General features: G+C 66.0%; 1 protein-coding gene across 1 annotated transcript; it reads right to left on the reverse strand.

Annotated features, from left to right (window-relative positions):
• Positions 1-3365: 3365 nt before the first annotated feature.
• Positions 3366-7835, reverse strand: LOC115346419 (dnaJ homolog subfamily A member 1-like). The gene is made up of 8 exons (XM_030026449.2): positions 7730-7835; positions 6591-6741; positions 6310-6508; positions 5372-5476; positions 5051-5278; positions 4740-4970; positions 4535-4635; positions 3366-4440 (listed from the first exon to the last, which is right to left on the reverse strand). Exons 2-8 carry the CDS (start codon positions 6720-6722, stop codon positions 4213-4215), a joined length of 1224 nt encoding a protein of 407 aa, XP_029882309.1. The 5' UTR covers positions 6723-6741; positions 7730-7835; the 3' UTR covers positions 3366-4212.
• Positions 7836-12014: the final 4179 nt, after the last annotated feature.

Below are 12014 nucleotides of genomic sequence, written 5' to 3' on the forward strand. Positions count from 1 at the left end.
GTGATGCTGCACTGCCAGGGAGTGTGTTCAGCAGCAGGAAGGGTGTAATTACACCTTCCCTGGGGAGGAGGAGGGGGGGGGGAGGAAGGGCTCCTGCATCTCCAGGTGGACACTTGGCAGACACCCATTGCCCCTGTCGCCATTCCCAAGACTCTGCCTGGGCCGCGTCCCGGTTCTCCCAACATCCCCACGCCATAACTGGGACCAGCTGGCATCACCGGTGGGACCGGTGCCAGTGGGTGGGGTGGACGCTGGATCTGGCCCTCTCTGTTCTTCACCAAACCGACCGTTTTTCTCCCCAGAGATCTCGCAAAAGCCACAACCAGGCAGGATCAGCTGGTAATGGAAACCAGCCGCTCCCCACCCCCCCCAACTCCGACTCTCCGGCTTCTCCCCTTTGGAGAAATATCCTCTTTCTCCCTGGCCGCCCTGGGGACAGCTCCAATTTATCTCTCTTCCGAGCCCTCGGGTTGGCGGGGTGGGGTACAAAGGGGGCCCTGGTACCCTGAGAGAGCCAGGGCGGCAAATCTGGATGTGAGCGGGGGTCTATGGGGCTGCCAGCTGCGTGCACACACATCCCCCCCCCGCCGCAGTCTCCAGCCACGCTGTGCCCAGTGGGGACCTGGAGGGGGCCCACTGGGGACCTGGGGGTCCCCATCTTGCTCCATAGGTGCTGCCCCACAGTGATGGGGGGGGGGTCTGGGGAGGTGAGGGGGAAAGGGCTGGATGTGCCCCCTCCCTGGTGCATGGCCACCCCATGCCGAGACTTGGCGGCCGGCACTGGGCGTTGGATCGCGGCTGCTCCTTAAACAAAAGCAAATTCCTCCTGCTGCTGCTGCTGGGGGAGCGGGACCGGGGCGGGACGGGGGCGGGACGGGGGGGGGGGGGCAGGATGGAGGAACCACAAATGACCCCAAAACCTTGCGGGATGCTCTGGGCTGTGCCGCCCCCCGCCCTGGGACCGTGTGGGTGGTTTCGGGTGCCCCCCGGCGCCTCTAATCCGGCACTAATCCTTCCCGGTGGCCCCCGGCTCACCCTACTGCCCCCCCCCCCCCGGGGGGGGGGGGCTGGGGAGGGGGCCCAGGCTGGCCCCTCGCCTTTCATCTGTCGGAGACAAAGCGGGGCCCCGGCCCCCCCGCCCCGCTTTGTGCTGTGGGTAATGAATGCCCGACCCCGGAGTAGGGGGGGGGGGCGGCCCTGGCGCCTCGCTCCGGCATTTTTAATGGATTTTCTGGAAGCGAAGGCTCGGCCGGGTGCGGGTGAGCAGGGTGGGAGATGTGGCCCCTTTGGGGTCCCCAGGGTTATATCTTATTCCCCCCCTGGGCCCTAGCCTCCCCGCTGGAGCCATTGGGAGGGTGCAGGGGGGCTTCGAGCCACCCAAAGTGGCGGGGGCGGGGACACACGCTGGCTCTTGTCCCCACCATGGTGAATACCTGCCCGGGGCGGGTGGGGGGGGACAGGACTTGTTGGGCAGGTTTGGGGGGAAATATACCCCTCCGCTGGGCTGGGTGCTGGGGGGAGGCTCCTGGCTTTGGGGGGAGAGGGGGCTTAGCTGGGCTGGAGGAGTAAACCCCCCCCCCCCAGCCCCACGGTGCTAAGGGGCTGAAACGGCTCCAGCCAAGCTGTGCCCCCCGCCTGGCCTGACCCCTAACGCTGCTGCAAGTGGGGGCCGAGCTACTGTGTGTGTGCCATCCCATGTGTGTGTCGTCCTCCCCCCCGGGGCTGGGGTCCCCCCCTCCACCACCCCCAGCATCCTCCAGGCCGGCTGCTCCCTGAGTCGGTGCCTACCCTGGATGGTGTCAGGGGGGTGGTCCAGGCTGGCTGCCAGACCTCCCAGCAAAGGCCCCCCCCCGCCAGTACCCGCTTGTTATGGGGTCTGGCTAACGAACCGGGGAGGTGCCAGGCTTGGGGGGTCTTCAACCCTCAGCCCCCCCCCCCCTCCAGTCCCAGGAAAGGGGGCTTCTGTGTGGGTCACCAGTTCTGCAGCTGTGTGGCCTCGGCGATGCTGGTGCTGTGCCGAGGGGCTCGGGTTGGGGGCACGGTGCTGGTGCCAGGGCACAGCCAGGGCATCACGCAGGGCGCGTTGGTGAATCACCGAGGCCGCGTGCCCAGACGGGCTCCAGCACACGGCGGTGGCCTGGCCATGCCCAGAGCCGGCGGCATGGGCAGAGACCGGCCAAGGGTCCCGCGGGTGTGGGTCCCCGTCCGTGGGGATGCGGTGCCTCACGAGGGGACCCTCATTTGGGGGGTGTCCCCATCTGATGTGGGGCGACGCACCCGACCCCACAGGCGTCCCCGCGGCTCGGGGCAGCTGGGGACGCTGATGCCGCAACCGGGCAAGCTGGGTGGCTCCCCAAAACCGCCGTCAGCTCTGGGAGGGGACAGCCAGCCCTTTTTTGGGGGGGGGGGGGTGACTGTCACCTCCCGTGAGGGTTCACACCTCCCCCCCGCCCCGCCCCCAGCTCACTCAGCTGGCAGGGCACTCCGCTGTCCTCCAGGCTGGGAGCCATGGGGCAGGGGGGCTGGGGAGGGAGCCCCCTGCTCCGCTCCCCCACGGCTGGCAGCCGGCCAGCATTGTTCTCGGCCTCCTCCTCCTCCTCTCCTCTCCCCCCCTTCCAGCCCCATCTGGCGCCAGACGCTTTCCTGGGCTCCAGCAGGGAGCAGGGGGTCCAGCTGCAGCTCCCCGCCACCCCCAGCTGGGGGTCCCCATGGGCCAGGGGCTGCAGGGTTTCACCTCCATCCTATTATGGGGCAGGGGGGCTCAGCAGGCAGCTGCATGTGGAGGGGGATGTGGGGTGTTTTATGGGGTGCAGCTTGGCCGCCCAGTGCTTTTTAGGGGGGGATCCCCCCACCCCTGCTTGGTAGCCTGGCTCTGCCCCATAGCACAGCCTGGAGCCCCCCAACTTGTGTGCCCTCCCATGGAATGAGTGCAGGGCTGAAAAAGGGGGCCTGAGGTTGTTGGGGGGGGGGGGAAGGGGGGCATCTGCCTCCTTTGTGAGGGACTCCAGAGATGCTGAGATGATGTGAAGGGTCCAGGGAGAGTAATAAGGGGGTGAGGGGTGTCTGGGGGTGATGGAAGGGGGCAGGGTGAGGGGGGGCAGGGATGGCAAGATGAGGTGAGGGGAGGGTCCACAGCCAGGGCTCCAGCTCACCTGGAGCAGGAAGCGAAGGGGGAAAAACCCAGGCCGGGAGGGCAGGACCTGGCTCCCGGCCTCGGCCAAGCCCCACAGGTCACCTCCCTGTTATACAAAGTTGGGGAAACTGAGGCACACCCAGCAGATCAAAGCGGGGAGCAGGAGTCACCACCCGCACCCCGCCAGCCACTCCGTAGGGAGCATGGCCCCGCTGCAGGAACATGCAGCCACTCCGACTTGGGATTTGCTTTTAATGCCATGTACAAAGTGTCCCCCCCCCCCCAAAAAAAAAAGAAAAGAAAAAAAGAAAAATTTTTAAAATTCTTTCAAAAATAAATTAAAGGGACAGGTCCCCCCCCCAACCCCCTTTTGTTCTGTGCAAAGAGAAAAGAGAAATCCCCTCCGCTCCCCAGGCCTGACCCAGGCTCCAGCAAGGAAAGAAATGGGCAAAGCAAGGGATCTCGGGGGGGGGGCAGGCAGCAGCACCCCACGGTGTGGGGCCGGACGGCGCTGTGGGGCAGGGGCAGGGACCCCAGTGAGGGACAGCGGCTGAGCCAGGCAGTTCCCATCCTGCCCCAGTTGGTTCCTGTGGGGGCTTTGCCCCACAAGATCAGATGGGGAAACTGAGGCAGATGGCGAGGCCCCCGTCCTCCTCCTCAGTCCAGGGCTGAGCTGTCCCGGTGGAAGATGTACCCGTTGGGCTGCCGACAGCTGGATCCGGCCACCGAGCCCACGGCCAGCGGCTCCTGCATCGACAGGGAGATGGAGCCGGACAGAGGATCTGGCTCCCTCTCACCGGCAGGTCAAAGAGGGGCTTCGTCCCTGGCCTCTTCCCTTGGCGGAAGGGCGTGGGGGGGGTCCCCCAAACCAGGGCAGCCCCGTGCCTGGCTCCCCGGGGGGGGCAAGGGAGGTTAAGTGCTGTCAGAAAGGTGACCTATGTACATCCCTGAACGTGACGGCTCTCCGAGCCCCCTTCCCCACTGAGCGGCCCCAGCCCTGTCCCACGATCCCATGGGACAAGTCCAGCTGCCACCCGTGGGGGGGGGTTCCGGCCCCCACCTCCCCCCTCTGCCCCCAGCTACGAGGTCTGGCACTGGACATGTTGGCGCACGCCATCCTCGAAGTCATCTTCGTGGTAGGCTTCGCCGGTGTAGGGCCGTCGGCCTGGCCCATTGTGGGATATGTAGTCGCTGAGCTCTACCTCCTCTGTGTCCTCGGTGGCCATCACCTCCTCCTGGGGCGGGAAGAAGGCCTGGAGCTGGCGCAGGCGGTCAGTGGGGAGCCAGCCTGGCTCTGGGAACTTCACCTGTGACCGGAGAGGGGAGATGGAAGCACAGGATGGACACACAGGGACTGCGGCAATGGGGGACACTGGCTCCTGCCTGGCTCTGGCTCCTCACCTGGAACTGCAGGATGAGTTTTCCCTTCTGGAAGGGGCTCCTGTAGACAGGCATCCCCTCGTTAGGGACACACTTCAGGTCTCCAGGTCGGATAACATCACCTGAGACAGAGATTAGTGTCACCTCACTGTGCCTGGCAGCTCCTGGCACCCCCCCTTCTCCTTGCAGGGGGTATCACATAGCCCCCCACCCCATCCCACCCCACCTGGCTGGGAGGAGATGAGCAGGGTCCGGTTGTCCAGGGTGCGGATGACTTGTCGGCAGCCGCACAGGGCATCTGCCAGGCTGATCTCCCTCTTGACGATGAGGTCGTCACCGCTACGTCGGAAAACAGGGTGTTCCTTCTGATCCAGGACGATAATGATGTCCCCAGGCTCCAGGCCGGGAACCTGGTCCCCTTCCTCATGGAAGGTGATCTTCTGCCCGTCCTTCATGCCTGCGGGGTGCGCAGGGAGAGCTCAGGGTATGGGGGCCATTTTGGGGGTGACCTCGCTCCCCAACATGACCCCGTCTCACCTTTATCCAGGTGAACGCTGAGGATCTTCTTCTCCCGCACGACCTTGCGGCCGTTGCAGGTGAGGCAGCAGTCCCGAGGCCGGATCCACTCGCCCTGGCCCTGGCACTGGGAACACACTGTCTGGATCTGCTGGATCATGCTGGGCCCCAGCTGGTGGATGCGAACCTCCATGCCTGAGCCGTGACACTTGGGGCACCTTCTCTGGGCACCCTCCCGCACCCCGCAGCCTGCGGCGAGGGGAGGCAGAGGGGTCAGCAGCTAGGCTGCGGTGCTGGGAAGGATCCCTGGGCACCCTGCAGCCCGGCCCCTCTGGCACTCACCTCCACATTTCCTGCAGATGATGTTCTTCTGCAGAGACAGCTTGCGTGTGGTGCCGTTGTAGAGATCCTCCAGCGACACCGAGAGCTGGTGCACCACCGTCTTCCCTGGATGGACGGAGGGGAGAGGCCAGATCAGCACCTGGCTGCACGTAACCCCCCAAGCCACGACCAGATGGATGCCGGATGCCGTGGCTCGGCACCACCGGTTCTCCACGGGGAGCGGTGGCTGACAGCTTCCCTCCAGAGCCAGTCCCGCTTCATCCTCAGGGACGGCGGCAAGGACAGGAACAACTTTAAGCCAAGCTTGGTGCAAGGGCTCAGAAGAGCCTCTAGCAGGGATTTCCTTGCGTCTCCAAGCCCAGATCCTGCCAGCTGCCCCGGGGCAGCCCTGTGTCCCCAGTGTGGGTCGAGTATGGCTCCCACCCCAAGGCCCTCCACCACCCGGCCACCCTCCAGCTGCTTATTGCCTCAACCTGGCTGGAGAGGCTCTACCTGGAGTTGCCGAGACGCTCCCCTTGGCCTCCTAATTGCCTTGCTATTAAATCGCACCACTTCAGCAATAAACACCGTGGCAAGTCACCCTCTCGCTGTGACCCAGGCCAAAAGCATCCATACAGTCACCAGAGCAGCCCTGCACACCCTGCGTCTTGCTGCAGCCTCCCCCGGGGCTCACGGGGAGCCGAGGGCAGCGCTAGGCTGACTCAACCCCAGCCCTGGGGACAGCGGGGGAAAGCTGGGACAGGGACAGGGAAGGGCCCTTTGAAGAGGGGTAGATGGAGAAAGTAATGAGGATGACGAGGAGCCGCGTCAGGCTGTGCACTGCAGGGAGGGAGGTGGCCCGTGGGCCACCAACTGGATCCCGATGCCCACCATGCCGTGCCTGGGTGTCAGTCCCCTCCCAGCACCCAGGGTCCCAGCGAGTCCTTTGCCCCCGGTACCTCGCCTGTCTGCCCTGCCACGCATCCGCACTCCCCCGCCGAAGAAGAGGTCGAAGATGTCCATGGGGGAGCCGAATCCGCCGCTCCCTCCTCGGCTCCCCAGGCCACCCTCCTTCATGGCCCGCTCCCCGCCGCGGTCGTAGAGCGCCCGTTTGTGGGCATCCGACAGCACCTCATAGGCTTGGGAGATCTGCTTGAACTGAGGAAAAGGGGGAAAAGCGGGTGAGATTAGGGGGAAGTGAGCTGGGTGGAGTTCGGTGGGGGGGGGGGGCTGCACCTACCCGCTCGCCCTCACTGGGGTTCTTGTCAGGGTGGTAGCGCAGTGCCAAGCGCCGGTACGCCCGCTTGATCTCATCCAGGCTGGCTCCCGGCCGCACGCCCAGCAGGTCGTAGTATCCTGTCTCCTTCACCATCTTCCTTGCTGCTGACGTGCTGCAAGAGGAGAGAGCTGTGAGACCCGGCCTGGGACCCCTCCCCATCCCATGACACCTTTTCCTGGCCCACGACCCACACCCATGGGACTCACCAAGGGCTTTTATCCCTATTCTCCTCCCTGCACCCAGCTCACACAGCCCTGCCTCAGTTTCCCCACAGCAGCAGCATCCCATGGGATGGCAGAGGCTCGTCTGTACCGCAACCCAGCTGCTCTCCCCCAGCACCGGGCAATGTGCCGAGAGCCGATAAGCCCCAGACAGGGTGTGGACGTGTTTATCTTGCGACACGGGTTGGGGGGAACATGGGGAAGTACCCATCTTCCTGCTCCCTGGCCCCCGGCAGGAGATAAATAAGTGGGCCCTCCTGAGAAACGCCACTGGATCGGCCCCCCCTGGGGCTGGCAGCCCTCCCCGGGGCCAGGACTGGCTCCGTCCCGTGGGGACCCGGCTCGGGCCGCTCCCCAGCTCCAAACCGGGGACTTCGGGGCTGGCGTCCCCTCCCGCCCGGGCACCTCCGAGCCCCCGCTCCCCGGGGGGGTATATGGGGCGGTCGCTGGGCCGGAGGGGGGGGGGCGGTGTGTGTGTCCACGGGCGATGTGACATCCCGGTCCCCAGGACGTGACAGCGAGGGGCGGCCGTGGGGACAGCCAGCACCCCCCACGGGGCACCCCACAGCGCGGGGGGCGGGACACACGGGACACCCCAAAGCCGGTCTCCGTAGGGCAGGACCCCGCCATGGCGGGGGAACTGGGGGGTGGATCACCCCCAAAGCACCGGACACCCCCCAAAGAGCCGCCGCCCCGGCTGGGTCAGAGCTCACAGGCCCCGGCACCCCGGAACCGGGCCCGGCCGCCGACTCCTTGGGGTCTCCCAGGACCGGGCCGGTCCCTGCCGCCGAGGGGGAGGTAGGGAGGGAGATGTCAGGCCCCGGGGGGTGGAGAACCAGGGGGGTCCCGGGGGGGGGGCCGGGGCCGCCCCCCACTCACCGCCACCGCCGCCGCTCCGCTACCCGTCTCCGAACTCTCTGGAAGCCGGGGACACGCCCCCCGCGCTCCCCATTGGCTGGGAACGGCGCAGCGGGGACCGCCCCCTCCACCCTTCACGCCGCGTTCATTGGCCGCGACTCTATGAGCCCCCCGCCCACCACCTCGCCCCCTTCCCACGGCACCGACTCTCATTGGTTGTTGGCGTTTCCGGGCCGGTTCGGGAGGTGGAGCGCTTTGTCGGGTTTCGATTGGTTGCGATATCTGCCGGGTCCGCCTCCCATGCCGACACCTACTCTTTCATTGGCTAGAACCGGGTGGCCAATCGGGGGAAAGAGTGGGAATTCCGAACGCCGCGGCTGTCCTGCAGGGGGCGGCGTGGTGCGCGGCGGGCCCGATCCCGCCCCCGCGGGGGCCCGATCCAGCGGGGCAGGAGTCCGGGGCGGGGGTGTAGACTGGGCGGGGGTGGGGGGTGTCTGCCCTCTCGTGCCTGGTGCCCCACAAAGGGGAGAGGCTTTTGGGGGTGGTGCTGGGCCTGCCTGGCAGTGCCTCCAGCCTGGAGCCTTTCTGGGGAGGTGTTGGTTGTGTCCCCCCCCCCTCCCCAAATAGGATTTGGGGGAGGGCTGCCAACAGCAGGGAGGGGTTGGGGGGGGACGTCCACCGTGTTTGGAGGTGCTGGGAGCTGCCAGAAGCAGGCAGGGACCACCGTGCCGTGGGTGCTGCCCTCCTGGGCTTGGATGCTTTTGGGGAGTTTGGGGGGGAGGCACTGCTGGTTATCACCCCCCCCGCCCAGGGCCAGGCCTGCTCTGCCCTGTGGGCTGAGGTGTTTCTTGGCCGTGCGGGTGGGCTTGGATGGGGAGTGGAGGGGAACCAGGAGGGCTGGGGTCTGTCCCTAGGGGCAAGGACCCTCTGGCTCCCCTCGTCCACCTGCAGCAGGGAGCAAGCGATGGGGGGGCAGGCAGGGCCTTTCCTTCCCGCTTCCCCCATTGCCAGGGCTGGCTCAGGGAAAAGGCATTTCCGCGCCCCCCCCCCCCCCCCCCCCCAGGCCTGGTGCCAGGCTGGAGCAGGGCCTGCTGGCTGGTGGCTCCCCCCCGCCCCGCTGTCCTCCCCCAGGCACCAGCCCTCCCCGGGGGTGACAGTGATGTCCTCCCTTGGTGGCCTTGGGTTCAATCCTGCCTCGGGGAGCTGGGCTGGCCCCCAGGGTCCAGCTGGGGGTCCCTGGGGGGGGGGCCCATGATCAGAAAGGAATAAAACCCTGGGAGGAAGAGGAGGAGGAAGGCACTGGGGTGATGCTGCCAGGGTTGCAGTGGATTTGGGATGCACGGGGTGCCCTCCCCCTCGATGGCCACCCCGCTGCCGTCCTTCAAGCCAGCTCTGGTGTCAGCCTCCGAAATCACTGGCCATGTTTGGGCAAGCAGCTGGGCCCCTCTCTGGCTCCTGTGGGGCAGCCCCGGCCCCCCAGCACCATGCTGGGGGGTTGCAGCAGCACCCTGAGCCTGGAGGCGATAAATCTCCCCTCCTCCCCCCTCCAGAAACCCAACCCCGCCGGGCAGTTGTCGCCCCACTGGGGTTTCAGTGACCCCCATCCCACCTGCCCGGGGTGGGGGGGGGGGGTGTTGGAATTTGGTCCAAATTCCTGCCAGAAGTTGCTGCCGTCAGCTGATTGACAGTGAGGGGCTGGGAGCAGGGTCCGACATGGGGTCCCCAAACTGGGAATGGAGTCCCCAAATTGGGAACCGGGTCTCCAGAATAGGCATGCCATCCCCAAACCGGGCACGGGGTCCCCAGACTGGGCAGGGGGTCCCCGGCCATGTTGGGGATGCTGTTTGGGGCAAAGAGTGCTGGAGCCAAGGGACCTTCCTGCCCCTTCCCAGGGCCGGATCCAGCATCAGCTGCTTGCAGTGACTCAGGGCTGGCCATGGTCACATCCTGTCCCCAATGGTGTGACCCTTGCCTGGCACCGTGCCCCAAATCTCCAGTGGGCACCAGGTCTGGATCCAAGGGGGCTCAGCCCTATTTGTCCATGGCAGGTTTGGCCCCGGGGGTTCGGATCTGACCCCAGCAATCCTGGGGTGGGGGACAGTCCTGTTTTTCCCAGTGCCACCTGCATACTGGGGACCAGCTGTGCCGTGAGGAAGGAGCTGCTTTGTCGGCGTTTCCTCCGTCTGCCGTGTCCGGGGGTGAGTCACCTCCTGTGCCCGCTGCTCCCCATCCCAGGTGCCCCATGGCTTGCATGGGGTGGGTGCAGCTGGGTGCCCCAGGGTTGTGGGGTGCCCTGGGTGGGGGGGCTTCCCCTCTCCCCATCGTTGGCTCAGCCTCTTTCCACTTGTGGCTAGCCTGTGGCAGGCTGGATGGGAAGGGAAACTGAGGCACGGTGCTGGCAGGCACGTGTCAGGTGGCGGCTGGGCTACTTCCCATGCCACAGCCCTTTTCCTGTACTGCTCCTACCCCACGCCCCTGCTTAATGACAGTCGGCCGACTGCAGGCTGCGTGCCGCATCCTGTGCCATGTTTACGGGTGTTGGGGCCGTCCACGATGCTGCTGGGGCTGTGTTTACTGGGGCTGGGAAGGAGGAAGGGGCTCTTGGAGTGCTGGTTGGTGGTGGGTGGGTGCGTGTGTGCCACGTTTCCCCTGTCTTCCCCCAGCCATTTTGGTGCAAAGGAGCGTTTTGGGGAGGTAACGGCATGGGGATGGGGGTCAGTTCTGTGGTGGGCTGGGACTGTGGGAGCTGGGGGGGACAAGGGGAGCATTGCCCCAGGAATGAGGGTGCATCACCCCGGGGTGAGTGCGTCATCCCAGGGACGGGTGAGCATTGTCTCAAGGGGGGATTCGTTACCCCAGAGATGGGGGAGCATAGCCCGGGGTGGGGTGAATCGCTCTGGGGATGGGGGACCATCGCCCCAGGGACCCCATCAGCCTCCCTGATGCTGACGGACGGCCGCAGGCGCACATTCCCGGCGGGGCTCCCACCGCGGGGCTTGGCCATAGGCATCTGCACCACCCCGATTTGGCAGCAGCTGTCACAGCACTGGGGTCGGTGCTGCCGGGGGGGTCATGACCCAGCAGCTGGGCGAGCCCCTGAAACCAGGGCAGAGCTTATTATAGCTGGCGGGAGCTATTTCTGGGGGGTGTCTGACCTGGGTGAAGGGCGGGCGAGGGGGTGGGTGAGCCACCCCCCCCAAACCCGGCACGTCTCTGGGGGTGTCGTGGGAAGGGACGGTGCTGTCTGGGGATGCCGATGCTTCGCTGGGGGGACACCCGCTGCCCACATCCCTGCCCTGGTCTTGCATGGGGGACAGGCCCGCCTCTCCCGTGGGGGTTTTTGTGTCCCCATTGATTGCCCCCACCATGTATCCCTGTACCCCGGTGGCCCCAGCGTGGCTCCTGCTTGCCTGCATTTAGCTTCCCCAAGGGCTCATTTTGGGGAGGGGGAGCGGGGACTGCCCGTGCCCCTCCAGCTGTATTTTTAGTCCTTTCCTTATAAGGTTCCCATGATTTTTGGGAGCTGTGAGCGGAATGAAGTCATCGCTGAGGTCATCCTGCCTCCCCCCCCTCCCCATCCTGGCGCGGGCTCACCCCACAGGGAGTTTTTGTGTGGGCTCCATTGAAATCCCCCTCTCGCCCAGCCTTAAAGGAAACAAAACTCTTAGCTGGCTGGCGGGGGGCCAGGCTGCAGGGGGTCCGGGGGGCTCTTAAAGCACCAACCCAGACAGCCCCACGCAGCTCCCCCCATGACTGTGGCCCCCAGGACCCCCTGCAACCCGCCTGTCCTTTTGCACGCGTGTGTGCACCAACACAGTGCTTCCGTCCGAGCATGCAAGCTGGTTGGCACCTCCACTTCTCTTTCCGGCCCCTGAAAGTGGCGTGGTCCCTAAAATCAGATTGCATGTGCTTGGCTGGCGGGGTGGAACCCGTGGGTGCTGCCCAAGGGGCCCAGCAGCCTCCAGGTCAGTCCGGTGGCTTTTGGTCTGGGGGGGGGGTGTAGCCGGTGGGGGTCCGAGCTGCAGCCCTACGCTGGGGATGGGAATGGGGAGACCCAGGCACACACAGTCCCATTAAGCACACTTGGTCCAGCTGGGGACATGCTCGGTCCCATCGGGGACACACACAGTCCTATCGGGGACATGCTCGGTCCCACTGGGGACACGCTTGGTCCCATCGGTGTCATACTTGGTGCCGTAGGGGCACGCTCGGTCCCACTGGGGACACCTCAGTCCTGTCGGGGACACACTAGGTCCCGCTGATGCACACTTGCTTGTGCATTTCTTGCAGCCTGCAGACGAGCATC

Source organism: Aquila chrysaetos, chromosome 9 (assembly GCF_900496995.4).
Source record: "Aquila chrysaetos chrysaetos chromosome 9, bAquChr1.4, whole genome shotgun sequence".
Lineage (NCBI taxonomy): Eukaryota > Metazoa > Chordata > Aves > Accipitriformes > Accipitridae > Aquila > Aquila chrysaetos.

What these genes read in the sequence shown, in the direction of transcription:
- LOC115346419 (XM_030026449.2), bottom strand. Translation starts at nt 6,722, where the DNA reads ATGGTGAAGGAGACAGGATACTACGACCTGCTGGGCGTGCGGCCGGGA. An exon ending in ACCCCAGTGAGGGCGAGCGG is followed by an intron (nt 6,509 to 6,590) that starts GTAGGTGCAGCC and finishes CCTTTTCCTCAG; the next exon opens with TTCAAGCAGATCTCCCAAGC. An exon ending in CAGCGTTCACCTGGATAAAG is followed by an intron (nt 4,971 to 5,050) that starts GTGAGACGGGGT and finishes CGCACCCCGCAG; the next exon opens with GCATGAAGGACGGGCAGAAG.